This window comes from Pipistrellus hanaki (genome assembly GCF_964339955.1).
Source record: "Pipistrellus hanaki genome assembly, chromosome: 15".
Lineage (NCBI taxonomy): Eukaryota > Metazoa > Chordata > Mammalia > Chiroptera > Vespertilionidae > Pipistrellus > Pipistrellus hanaki.
This window is the reverse complement of record NC_140517.1, coordinates 37,568,864-37,582,334: the sequence shown is the minus strand read 5'-3', so window position 1 is coordinate 37,582,334 and position 13,471 is coordinate 37,568,864. Positions and strand designations below refer to the sequence as shown.

Sequence of the window (13,471 nt, the reverse complement as noted above, 5' to 3'; positions counted from 1 at the left end):
AAAGATCAGAATCCTTTTTTTTTTTTTTTTTTTTTTTTTTTTTTCCAAAATAAGCCCAGACCATTAAACAAGTGAAACTCCAACAAATAAATCTCCAACAGCGAGAAAAACTGTACAGTTACTCAAAGCTGATTCTGCCAGTGGGCTGGGGATAAAAGGGTGAAGTTATGGTGAGGGTGGGTGGGGTGGGGAGGTAGACTGGGGGCTGGAGCTGGAGAGGGTCAGGGTCCTGCCCATCAGAGTGAGGCCGCCAGCGTCCTGCACACTCTGGTCAGGTTGGGGGCGGTGTTGACTGGGGAACGGGGGGGGGGGGGGGGGGGAGGGGGGGCGCGGGGTAGGGAGAGAGAGGTGTCACCTCCCAGTGCCAGGCAGAGCCAGCTCACCCTGATGAATAGTGAACAAGATGGGACTGGCTGGAAGGAGGCGAGGGTCCTGTAAGAGGGACACCCTGCAGATTCCAAACGAGGTGGCCCCTGTCCATCCCACTTCCCTGGGCTAGTGGGAGGGGAATTAGGGAAGCCCTGGGAGTTTGAGGGGAATGAGCAAAGGCACAGAAACATGGAGGGGCCGGGGTGGGGGACTTGCATAGGTTGATGAGTGTGCAAGAGGTACATAAATAAACCTGACACCCCACCCAGCCCGGCCCTGGGAGAGGAGGTAGGAACCTGGAGCAGGTCCCCAGGGCTACACCCCCTCTCCCCCAGGCTTTCTCCCTCTCCCTGGGCTCAGAGTTGAGGGAGGTCCAGACCTGGAGGGCAGGGGCAAAAATAGGGGAATGGGGTGAGAGTGCTGGGAGGGCGGTGGTTTTAAAATTTTTTTGGTTTTTTTTTTTTTTCCCAACATCTTTAATAACATACACAATGGTTACCAGCCATATTCATAACAAAAGTTATTCATAAAATGTATCTAAAAATAACATTTTTTTCCCTTTCGGTGTGAAAAGCTTGAGAATGTCCCAGTGTGCATGGGAGGGTTGAGGGGAGAGGGGGCTGGAATAGGGGACCCTGGCTTCCCCACAACCTGAACCCTCAGATCCCCTCCCTCCACCTGGGCCCCAGCACAACCCAGGGACCAGAGGCTCTGCATGACTCCAGGGCTGGGTATTTCTGGGTTATGATATAGTGTTCCACTTAATGAGGTCATGACATAATGGGGAGTGGGGGAAGGATGAGAGAAAAGGGGGCGGGGAAAGAAACCAAAACCAAACAATCCCCTTTCCCTTATTCCTTACCCCCAAGTCTTTCAGCAACCAGACCTGGGAGTGAAGAGTATGTTGATGGGGGAAGGGGATGTTAAGGCAACAGACTTCCTGACCTCATTGGCGGTCCTGGCTCCCCACCTTCAACTTCTGCATCTGGGGAGCCAAGGCTGGGGGGAAGTGGGGAGGGCTAGGGGGTCTGGAGAAAGGGGCTCTGCCCCTCTCCCCTCATAAAATTCAGGTTCCCCCTGCCACTTTCTTGGCTCAGAGAGAGGCCTGGGGATTCTAAAAATGAGAGGGAATGATCAGAGAAAAACCGTTAAGAACTATATAAATATGTATCTTAAATAGGCCTAAGAAATTAATTGTAGAGAACCTTTGATAAACAGGGCAAAAGGAGGTGAGAAGAGGATGGCTCCTGTCCTCGGGGAATGATGGAATTGGGAAGGAGAAGAAGGTGGCGAGAAGAGGTTCCTCTCCTCACCTGCCTTCTCCTTAGCGCCTCAAAATAATATTCAGGAGAGCAGGTTATCTACCCTGCTTTTCTCCCCAAATGTCTGATGGTTCTGAGCAGGCCCCATAAGACAGCGGGTCAGTGAGTCTTGGGGGAGAAGGGGGCTGCTCCCTCAGGAGGGGCAGGAGGTGAACATTCTGGAGGAAACAGGGGTGGGATGGGGCCAGATGGATATAAGGAAGGAAAGGGGGGCAGGCAAGTTCCTGCACCCTTTATTCTGGCTACCCCCTACATCCCTGGGCCTCAGCAGAGATCCCTCAATGGGCCCAAGAGTGAGCAAGGCATGTGCCAATGTTAAACAAAAGTTAAAAGGATGAGAGAGTAGAAAAATATTAGAATGTATAGCTGAGCCAGCCCACCCTCTCGCTGTCGCAGAGAAGCCTGTTGGGGTTGGCTCCCTCCCGCCGCCCAGGGAGCCTATGGGTGCGCTGGGCTGTGGGTCCCGTCAGATGGTGGAGGTTTTGTCTGTCCCATCTGTGGTAAGAAAGGGAGGAAGGGAGGAAGATCAGGAGCTGGTGGTAAGCTTGAGAAAAGATGTTCAGGTAGCCTGCCATCCCAGTCAGGTCCGCCCTGAAGTACAGCCTCCCCTCGGGCCCCCTCAAGGATGACTATGAGTTGCTCAGTTCAGAGGTGGAGACGCTGCTGGGTAGGTGGAAGCTGGGTCAGGGAAAGAGGAAATGCTCACCACCCAAGGCGTGTTCTGTCATGCTCAGACACAGAGACTCCAGAGTGGGGTTGATCTCCAGGTCAGGCCCAGGGACCGGACAGTCTGTATGGGACAGAGGAGAGTGGAGGTGGTAAGGACTGGCTTAGGTGGAGAGTAAAGCTGGAAGACAAAGGACAGGATAGGCTGGCATTGGGGAGAGGCTGGGAGAGACAAGGGGGAAAGGAGGGAGGGGGAAGAGAGAGCACAAGAGACAGGCACACACTAGGATGGAAGATGTAACTAGGCAGAGATGAAGGACAGAGATAGGCCTGGGTGTATCATAAAGAGGTAGCGGTGGCAAGGGCAGAGGCTTGGCCAACAAACAGAAAGCCTGACTGCAGACAGAGGAATGTGGAGCTTCCTGGAGGCCACAAGGCTGGACTATTTTGGACACATACTATACGTTGTCTTCTTGGGCACAGTCTGGGTATCTGCTGTGGGTGCTGGGCAGCCCCTGTGTTCCCTGACTGATGACCTGCTTTATACTTCATTCAGAAGCTTAATTAGAACTCCTCCCATCCTTTCTTGGACCTTCTCCTCTGGGATGGATTTGATCTGGGCAAGCCACACAAATGGGGCAAACCAGGGCAGCAGCCATGGGGCTTATCCTCAAACCGCCTCTCAAAAGGGCTTCCTCTTTGGAGTCTGGGAGACAGCCCCTCCCTGGGATAACTAAGATCCACCCCACACTACTTAAAACCCTTCTTGGCTCCTTACATCTGAGCTTTTTACCGGGGTTAAAAAGTCCCTGCTCCCACCTCCAGCTTCACCTTTCATCATGTCCCCTCTGAACCCTGAGCTCAGGCCATGTCAGACCACCTAATTGTCTTCCCTTTGGAGTTATCTCTTCCCTTGGGCAAGTTGTCTCTTTGTGTCTCAGATTTGTGACTGATCAGTTAGGAGTGAAATTAGTGCCCTCACTTGCAGTTGGGAGGGTTTGGTTAAACTGCAATAAAACTGTCTGACAAAAGCCCAGCATATAGCATACCAGTAAAAAGAATTGTTCTTTTTTGTTGCTGTTGTTCCTGCAGTTCATCCAGTCTTATAACATCATTTACAGGTGGTAGGCCCTGTGCTAGGATGAACACAACTGACAGGGTCTCTTGCCTTCAACAGATGGCAGACCACATTATCTTATAAATTAAGAATCCCTACTGATTTGGCAGTTTATGACAGGAAGAGTTTAGAGTCATCTGCATATCTAAGGTCTCTCCAGTAGCCATTCCAGAGTAGCCTTATCTGCCTTGGCAGCCTCGGTGCCAAGCAACGGGCTTGACACAGGAGGAGTCATCCTCACTCGTTGAGCAAGGTTGGGCTAACAATCCTCTTCTGTCCTCTTCACCCTCATTCTGATCTCCTATCTCTGGGCTGGTCTCTGAGCACAGGAAAAACAGTCCCTCCATTTATCCAAGAAAAATCTGATCCAAGAGCTAAATGGTTCTGGCCTGGTCATCTGGCTTCTGAAAAAATGCCAATGAGTTAATAGACACTTCCAAAGAAACCTCATTGCTTTGAGTCTCATCCCCTCAACCCCTTCCAAACTGAGTACTTAATGATCCTCTAAAAAGATGATGACAGCCGAAACTGGTTTGGCTCAGTGGATAGAGCGTCGGCTTGCAGACTGAAGGGTCCCGGGTTTGATTCTGGTCAGGCGCATGTACCTTGGTTGCGGGCACATCCCTGGTAGGGGATGTGCAGGAGGCAGCTGGTTGATGTTTCTCTCTCATCGATGTTTCTCACTCTCTATCCCTCTCTCTTCCTCTCTGTAAAAAATCAATGAAATATATTAAAAAAAAAAAAAAAAAAAAAGATGGTAACAGAGACCGACATGAATACCAAAATTATGACATAGGGAGGGAGAGATGTGGACATGGGGGAGTGGAAGTAAGGGGTGAGAGAAGAAAGAGAAAGGAAGGCAATTCTGGCTTTGGTAGCACATGGTAGCACATGTAGCACATTTATTACACGGTAGCACATGTAATAAAATTGGATACAGAGAAGATTAGTATGACTCCTGCACAAGGATGAAATGCATATTTAAAACCAAGAGAGAAAGGAAGAAAAGATCTGAGAGAGAAAATTGAAATGGGGGCAGGGAAGAGTACAAGAAAACCCACGAGAGGTTGCAAGGATCGGGGGAGGTACTCAGTGTAAAAGAAATAGGAGAGAAGATAAAGGCCAGCAAAGGGTGTTGTGGAGGCAGAATCCCAAGGGCTAGGGCACTTTACCTGGAGGGAACATGAGAATGGCCTGCGGCGAGGAGTGGACTGGGAGCGAATGTGTGCGCTGCACAGAGCTACGGCTCTGGCTGGGCATGCTGTTGCTGCCTCCAGGGTTGGCAAACCATAAGTTCTGCAAAGGGCATGGGAAAAGGTAAAGTGGGTGAGTGGTGGAGACCAGGCCCAGGACTAGTGGAACTGGCAAAGGAGCCCCTCCCCTCTAATCCAGGCCCAGATCAGATACAGACACACACATCCCAGACACCACCACCCACCTCAACCCCAGAAGCACCAGGCCCTCTGTATCTAGCCGCTCACCTGTCGGCCCTGGCCCCCAAGGTTGGGGCTGGTGAGGGCGTGTCTGGGGGAAATGCCCCCAATGCCCGAGGGGCTTAGAAGGCCCATTCTGCCGGGTGGAAGGGCCCGGGGAGGCATTGGGAACTGCCGCTGGGTCCGCCGGGCCACCCCCATCCCCACAGAGCCAGCTATGGGGAGTGAGTTGGAGCCGAACGCCCAGCTGTGAGAGAGCAGAAGGCAGGGTGTCAGTTTAGGTGGATGGGGCCCATCTCTCCACCCCTCCTCACGTCCCCACACAATCCCAATGGGTAGGACACAGCACAGACCTGTTCTGAGCAAAGAGTCCCTGTCCAAGTTCCTGCACCACACATTCTGTCTCCTCCTGACCAAGGGGTTTCCCCAGGATAGACAGGAAATGTTTCTCATCTCCAAGCAAAGCAGTTCTCCTAACGTTAATACGCATGTGTGATATTCCTGTTATTTGTTTGGGAGTGAGAAGGGACTTCAGAACCCTCTGCACACAAGATGAAGAGAACAGGGACAGGCAAGGGAGGGGTCTGCTATCAGGACAGGATCTGGTTTTGCAGCTTAGCACCCTATTTAGCAATAAGGACATCCTGATTTTCTTCTGGAAAAGCCTACACTGGGTGATGTGTACAAGTCACTCAGTGCATTGGATTCCCAGCCCAGAATGCAATCACCCTCTGAGCACTAGCTGTCCACCAGCAAGGGCCCAGGGAACATGCATGCCCGGCTGCCTGCCTACCCTTTCTGCTGCCGGTAGTTCTGCATCTCTAGTGCGGCTTTGCGCGGGAAGGTTCGGAGGAGCTTTAGCACTTGCTGTTTCCAGGACAGCAGCCGTTTCTTCTGTATCTCCGTGAAAGCCTACGTACAATAGGGAAGTTAAGAAGGGAGGGGGTGTTTCTTTCAGATCTGCCTTCTGTTCATTTGCTCAAATATTTATCTACTGCCTGCTCTGTGCCAGGCAATACTGGGACGCAGAGGTTACCCGTGCACATGAAGCTTACTGTGTAGTTGGGGAGATGAGTCATGAGTACTGTGAGGGAGAAACACAGAAGGCACAAGAAACTTGATCTAGTATGAGTGAAGGCCAGTGAAGGTGTCCCTGAGGTACAGATGTTAGAATTGGGAACTGAGGGGCCAGTAGGTGGTGAGATGAGGGCTGGCGAGGCTGGCAGGAGCCAGCCAGGTAGTTAGTGCCAGTTGGCCATAGAAGGAATGTTGGCTCTGAGTGATGGGGTTGTAGGGCAGGTCTCACCTCGTGAGTCAGGCACTTCTCGATGAGCTGGAGGTAACCGGTGATGTTCTCCTCATCCGGCCGCGACACCAGCAGCTGGGTGCACACTGGGGACATGGGAAAGGGTAGGAGGTTAGACCCCAGCATGCCTTCTGCCACAGAGAGAGGGACAGGGAACAGGCTGGGTGAGTACTATGATACCTGGCTTATGAAGATACATAAAGCACCCAGCATAGTGCCTGGCATAAGGCAGATATGAGGTCAATGATACCTTTTACCTCTTACAAGAATCTCATCAATTGACATTTTTAGCATGAGGAACCTTGAGGCTCAGAAAGGTTGAGTGTGCCCCAGGTCACACAGATAAAGGAATCTAGACCAAGTGTAGAGTCTGCTAGGTCATGCTTCCCTCTGAGAGCTCTATCATACTCATTTGTGGATTTCAGTCACCTCTGAGAGAACTAACCAATTCTCATTTGTTCACTCTGTACTGTATGTGGTTTCCACTGACATACTGTCCTCTCCTTCTCAGGCTAGAGATGCTCTGAGTGTGAGCATTGTCTCCTACCACCAGCCAGGACACACCTGAGGGCAGGGGCGTTGCCACCTCGGTCTCAAGTCACTATGGTGTTTAGTTCCCAGGGTTCTTAAAAAAGTTCTGCTTCCACTATTTAACTTGAATTTGATCCCTAATGCCTAGGTTCACTTGGCTCTCTGCCTCAGAACTTCCTGCTGGGCCCTGGATGGTCTCACCTTTGCCCATCACCCGTGTAAACTGGCTGGGAATGTCTCCGTCAGCAACAGGAGCCGGGGCTGGCTCGCTGCCATCAGTGGGAACTGGAGCTGGTGGAGGGGGGTAGCTCTCTGCAGCTGGAGGATCCTTGGCCTCAGTGCCCTTGTCTGTGCTGGGGTGAGCCAGGGGAGTCTCAGCACCTGGCAGCAGTGGCTCCCCCTGGCCCGCATCCCTGGCAGTGGAGGTGGAGGTGGTGGAGGTGGGGGCCACAGTGGCCTGGAGAACACTGTAGGCCTTGATCGGGGTGACGATAACCTGCTGCAGCTCCTGCAGAGCGTTTCGCAGATTTCCTCCTTCCAGCACGTCCTGCATGGGAGGGCATGGCTGGGGTCACATGCCGACCCCACATCTATGTAGAGGGACTACACAATTGTGGTTAGACAGGGCTTAGAGAGTGCATGACAGGACCCTGGGTTCCAGCACACAAGCCCACATACATATGTACACATTTGTACCACACATTCCCTCTTCCCCCTTCAAGGTGGAGTCCCAGGGAGCTCAGGAGAAGGTGGTCTAATCCTGGGGCCACTGGGTCCCAGCAAAGGTGGAACCAGATTCGGATGTAGAAATCGGGTCTGTGAACTGAGGGGGTAAAACCAGGAGGCAAGTGGCAAGGAAAGGATAAAAGAAATGCAATTGAGGCAGATATGGAAGCAGTGAGGAGATGAGAAACAAACCAAATGGAGAGATCATGCACCCAGGGAGACGCTCTGCTCTACCAGAAAGACCAGTCAGAAATGGGAGTGAAAGGAGAGCAGAGGTTAATAGGCAATCTGGGGACACACACCAGGACACACAGGGAGAGGAGCTTCTTAGCCACAGGCAAGTGAGCCCTGTCATCTAACTTCTACTTGGTCCCCAAAGTCCGACTCTCTAAGGCTGAGGCCACTGCAGATCAGACCCGAGGGCTAGAGGATCCTGAGGAGAGGCCACATGGGTAGCAAGGATGCCCCAGGGCCTCTGTCTACTGGTACCCCTGGGCAGCAGGCTAACCTTGGAGATGGGGAATACCAGTCCTCACCTTCTCCAGGGACTTGAGGACGCTCTGCCTCTCACGCAGCTTCTGGATGCTCAGGGCTATCTTGTGGCGGGCACCTTTGGTGACATTCTGTGGTAGGGCAGAAGGGGACAGGAAGCTGGAAATGGGAGGTCAATCTACTTAGGGTGCTCCAACAAAGCTCAAAGAGCTGGAGGAGGCTCAGGTCACAAGGGTAGTGGCAAAATAGTACCACAACTCTACCCTGATGGTCCCCCGAGCTTTACCTGAGACTCCAGATGCTGTTCAGTCAGTGTCATCATCTCCTCGTAGCTCATCTGTGAGAAAAGGGCTGCGTACTTGTGCAAGCGGAGGCTCTTGAGCCATGAGGGCACATCTGTTGGAAAAGGAGGGAGGGCATAAGGTCAGGAGTCTGTTTCATCAGTTACCTTTGTGTCCTGGCTTTATTATCAGATTGGGGTGTCTGAGGGAAGGGGCTTCTCCCCCATCAGACCAGGGTTTGTGGGGGTCTCTCAGATCAGTCTGAACCCGAAGGGCAGGGACTTCTACTCCCCTTGGACTTTTCCCTTCTCTGGAAGGAAGGGGAAGTTGAAGGCTGGGGGAACAGGATAGGCAGGGTGGCAGCTACAAGCTCCTTTCTGTCCATTAAGCTCTGCAGAAGCCTTTGGAGGGTCCTAGCACTGCCCTCCCCTGTCATACCTTTCATGCCACTGCCATCCTCCTGGAAAGTGTTCCGGCTGGAGCCCTGCTCCTCCGTCTGCTCACTGCCAGAGGAGGCCACGCTGCTCTGGGGCGAGAGGGGTGCGTGGTCGGGCGTGGTGAAAGCAGCCCGAGCCCCGAGCTCCTCTGGACTCGGCCACTCACCAGGGGCCTGGGGGCTCGTGGGAATGAGTGACATGGAGCGCTTCAGAGGGCTGGGGTGGATTTGGCAGGGGAGACCTGGCCAGAAAGGAAGAGAGGGAAAAGGTCAGGCTTGGGGATCTGACCATAGTAGACCATGCCACCCCAGTCAGTGCCATGGATGGCGGCTTAGCCCCAGACTCTAATAAGGAGAAGGGGCCCTGGCATCTGCAGGGAACTGCCTATCAGATACTGCTCATCTCCTCACCCTTCATAACTAACCCATCAGCAAGCTATGAGCTACTTCTTTGAACTTCACTTCCTCTGTTAGCACCCTGATCTCAGTCAATGACATCCCTAACTATTGATAGAATTACTGCCAGAGTCTCCTCACTGGTTTCTTTCCCTTTAAAAAAAAATATATATTTCTTGCTGAAACCGGTTTGGCTCAGTGGTGGAGCGTAGGTCTGTAGACTGAGGGGTCCTGGGTTTGATTCCAGTCAAGGGCATGTGCATTGGTTGCGGGCACATCCCCAGTGGGGGGTGTGCAGGAGGCAGTTGGTCGATGTTTCTCTCCCATCGATGTTTCTAACGCTCCCTTCTTTTCTGTAAAAAAAAAAAAAAAAAAAAAAATATATATATATATATATATATATATATATATATATACACATATATATATATATATAACTTGATTGATTTCAGAGAGGATGGGAGAGAGAGGGAAACATCAATGATGAGCCCTAGCTGGTTTTGCTCAGTAGCTAGAGCATCAGCCTGCAGACTGAAGGGTCCCAGGTCCAGTTCCAGTCAAGGGCACATGCCCGGGTTTTGGGCTCTATCTCCAGTGGGGGACATGCAGGCAGCAGCTGATTAATGGTTCTCTCTCAATTCTCTCCCTCTCCCTTCCTCTCTGAAATCAATAAAAAAGAGAAAAGAAACATCAATGATGAGAGAGAATCATTGATGGGATGCCTCCTGCACGACCCCTACTGAGGATTAAGCCTGCAACCCAGGCATGTGCCTTTGGCCAGGACCCTTCAGTCTGCAGGCCAATGCTCTAACCACTGAGCAAACCGACTAGGGCATCCTGACTGGTTTCTTGCCTCCTATTCATCTCACAGCAGCACAATGGTCCTTCAAAAATACAAATCTGACCAAGTCAGTCCCTAATTAAAATCCCGATGGCTTCCCTTCATGTTGAAAATAAAATTTAAACTCTTCCACACACACCACTACAAGGCCTTCCCATCTCTGATCTCTTATCTCCTACTCACCCTTTGGATCAAATATTTCTAGCCTTTGCCCCTCACCCCATTTGTTCCTAAAACATTCAAACTTGTTCCAGCCTCAATACTTTTACATTTGCTCTTTCTTCTTATCTTCCCTCAGGTCTCATCTTGGCAGTATCATCTCTTCTAAAGCCTTCTCTGAACCCCCAATATGAAGTAGTTGTCCCCACCAATTCTGGTTACTCTATCATATTACTGTCTTATCTTTCTTACATTACCTATCACAACCTGAAATGATCTTATCTAGTTATTTGTTTATTTGCTTATTAACTATATGCCCCTGATGCAATAACCTGTGATAGCAGGGATCTATCCTGTCCTAGATAGCATTGCATACTCAGTAATTACAGTGGGGCCTAGAGCAGAGGAGTTTCTTCAGAAGTACTTGTAAAGTAAATTAAATGAATGAAGTATATAAACTACATGCTCTACAGCCCTATCCTTGGGCTTCCCCAGCTCCCACAGATTTTTCTTGGACTACGCCCAAACCACAGTGAATCCAGGCCCTCTTACAATGATGTTGCAAACCCTCCATCCATCCGTTCCATTTTTGAGGTGGGAAAAGGAATCCAACGACTTCTTACCATTTTCAAGATAGGGTAGATTCCCACAGCTTCCAGACGGTTACACATGCTATCCCCTTTGTCTAGCTCACCACTTTCCCACCCTTATTTGCCAGCCACTTCAACCTTCACTCCTTCCTCTGAATTCCTTTTTCTGGGAGTCCTTCCTCTGTATTCCCCTCTTCCCCCCAATATACATATTATTGATTTCAGAGAGGAAGAGAGATAGAAACATCAATGAGAGAGAATCATTGACTGGCTGCCTCCTGCTCGCTACCCACTAGGGATCAAGCCCAATATCTGGGCATGTGCACTGATTGGGAATCAAACCATGACCTCCTGGTTCATAGGTTGAGGCCCTCTGTATTCTTTGGAACCCTGAGCTGCTCCTGCCTCAAGCCCTGCACTTATGCCCACTTCACTAGCCTGCCTCTCTAGCACTGGACTCTGGGCTTGTATGGGATGGCAACCCTGTCCAATCATTTATGCAACCCCAGGATCAGGAGCAAGGGCACAATATACAGAGCCTTCAAAGTTTCCTGAAGGCCAAAAGGAGGGCACCCATGATCCTAAGGGTGGTAACATGGCCTCTGAGCTCGACACAGGGAATCTGGAGTATCCTAAATACAATTAAAAGGAAAGGAAACAAAGCCAAATGTCTCACCCTAGGTAGGTGAGAATATCAAAGCCCAGGGAACGGAAGCCCTTTGCTTCAGTTTCCAGAGCTGGGCGGCAAAGGCATAAGATGGAAAGGCTGGGATTCCTACCAGCACTCCACTGACACCAGCCCAGAAAGGAGGATCAGCCTGGTACAAGCCCCAAAGCACCTTCCCCCTTCTGTAACAGTACCTATGCTCCTAGCCAGGAAGTCACCTGAGGCAGAGGGCAGTGTACTGACCCACTCCCTAAGCCAGCTGTCCGCCTGCCTATAACCTCTAAGGTCCTCTGCTCAGGGCTCCTGCCAAGTCTCTGAACTCCCAGAAGAAAACGGCATACATATATTAAGGGACTGGGAACCCTCAATATAGGCTATTTTACACCTGTTTTGATCCCTTTGGCCTCTTCCTTCCTCCCTTCTTAGCCAAAAAGGAGGCAGGGAAGACTGAGAGGGCAGAAGAATGACTGTGCAGTTTCTGAGGAGCCCTGCTTGGCCCTACAATAGGGTGGAGGCTGACCACAGCATGAAAACTATAAAAACAGGAATGCTGGCCAGAGTTCCAGGGCCTCACTCTCTCCAAGAAACCCTGGTCTGTCCTTGGCAGCACCCCAAACCTACTGTGCCTGCCCTTATAGGCCAATCCTTGCTCCCCACTCAAAAATATTAAAATGGTTTCCTGCAACTGCTTGAAGTTTCATCCTATCCTTCAAGGCTCTCCTGTCCCCCAATGTGGCCTTAACATGCTGAGATTTGGGAGTCAAGACAGACCTGAGTTTAATCCTGGCTTGGCCACCTATTAACTGCATGATCCCAGGCAAGTCACTTCATTTGCCCTCCACCTCCATTTCTGTATGAAGCCCTTGGCATGTACATGGTAAACATGAATGTTTGTTGCCATTACTCATTTAAATCCTTGCACCTCTCAAGCCCTGCCAGACCTGTTTTCATACTGTCTTCTCCAACTTGCCACCCCCATGCCTTCAAATCATGCTGTACTCTTAATTTGGAATGCCAAATTCCTTTCTCTTTTCTGGCTCAAACCCCATCCAATATTGTTTCAGCTTGGTTCTGCAGTAGCTGCGGTCCCCATCATGGGGAGAAGAAATGTATGGACATCCTCTCTTGATGAGGTCTGAGGATCTTCAGGAAATCACTTTTAGGTGAAGACATTATAGCACAGTAGTTAAGAGTATGAACTATTGCCAAAACCGGTTTGGTTCAGTGGATAGAGCATCGGCCTGAGACCAAAAGGGTTCCAGGTTCGATTTTGGTCAAGGGCAAGAACCTTGGTTGTGGGAACATCCCCAGTAGGGGGTGTGCAGGAGGCAGCTGACAGATGTTTCTCTCTCATCAATGTTTCTGACTCTCTATCCCTCTCCGTAAAAAATCAGTAAAACATATTTTAAAAAAAAGAAGAAAAAAAAAAAAGAGGATGAGCTATGGCCCTAGCTGGTTTGGCTTAGTGGATATAGCATTGGCCTGTGGATTGAAGGGTCCCAGGTTCAATCCCCAGTGGGAAATGTGCAGCCAATCAATGATACTTCCTCATCATTGTTGTTTCTATCTCTCTCCCTCCCTCTCTGAAATCAATAAAAATATATGTTTTTTTTTTTAAAAAAGTATGAGCTATGGAGCCAATCTTGGCTACACCATGGCTGGTTTGGGTGGACTGAAGGATCCCAGGTTAGATTCTGATCAAGGGTATGTATCTTAGTTGCAGAATCCATTTGGGCAGAGGAGACCAATTAATGTGTCTCTCTCACATGGATGTTTCTCTCTCTCTGTCTCTCCCTCTCCTTTCCTCTCTCTGAAAATCAATGGAGAATATCCTCAGGTAAGGATTAACAACACCACCACCACCACCACCAAAATAATAATAAATTCTGGCTATACAACCTTGGAAAAATGACTTTCCTGTGACAACCAATGAATGTATAGGTATAAAGTTCTCAGAACAGCTCCTGGCAAAGACTACACAGTTAATATATTTTAACTAGAATTATCATTATTAATATATCCTCCCAATCTAGAACCAGAAACTGTCATACTCTGAGATTGGAAAATACCTTGGTTTGTTATATTTCCTAGAAATGGCCCTATCCCTCCCCTCTATCTTCCATGATTCTCACTAGCATC

General features: G+C 50.1%; 1 protein-coding gene across 2 annotated transcripts in view; it reads right to left on the bottom strand.

Annotated features, from left to right (window-relative positions):
* Positions 1-168: 168 nt before the first annotated feature.
* Positions 169-13,471, bottom strand: part of SAMD4B (sterile alpha motif domain containing 4B) — a 46,568-nt gene continuing 33,265 nt past the window's right edge. Inside the window, exons 4-13 of one of the 2 annotated variants that reach the window (XM_084860870.1) lie at positions 8,682-8,921; positions 8,249-8,358; positions 8,007-8,093; positions 6,946-7,291; positions 6,214-6,299; positions 5,701-5,819; positions 4,956-5,154; positions 4,647-4,770; positions 2,398-2,481; positions 169-2,186 (exon numbers count right to left, since the gene is read on the bottom strand). In XM_084860870.1, coding sequence (XP_084716996.1) covers positions 2,158-2,186; positions 2,398-2,481; positions 4,647-4,770; positions 4,956-5,154; positions 5,701-5,819; positions 6,214-6,299; positions 6,946-7,291; positions 8,007-8,093; positions 8,249-8,358; positions 8,682-8,921 — 1,424 coding nt within the window. In that variant the 3' untranslated portion in view covers positions 169-2,157. The remainder of the gene's footprint in view (positions 2,187-2,397; positions 2,482-4,646; positions 4,771-4,955; positions 5,155-5,700; positions 5,820-6,213; positions 6,300-6,945; positions 7,292-8,006; positions 8,094-8,248; positions 8,359-8,681; positions 8,922-13,471) is intronic. The other variant, XM_084860871.1, reaches the window with a different exon arrangement.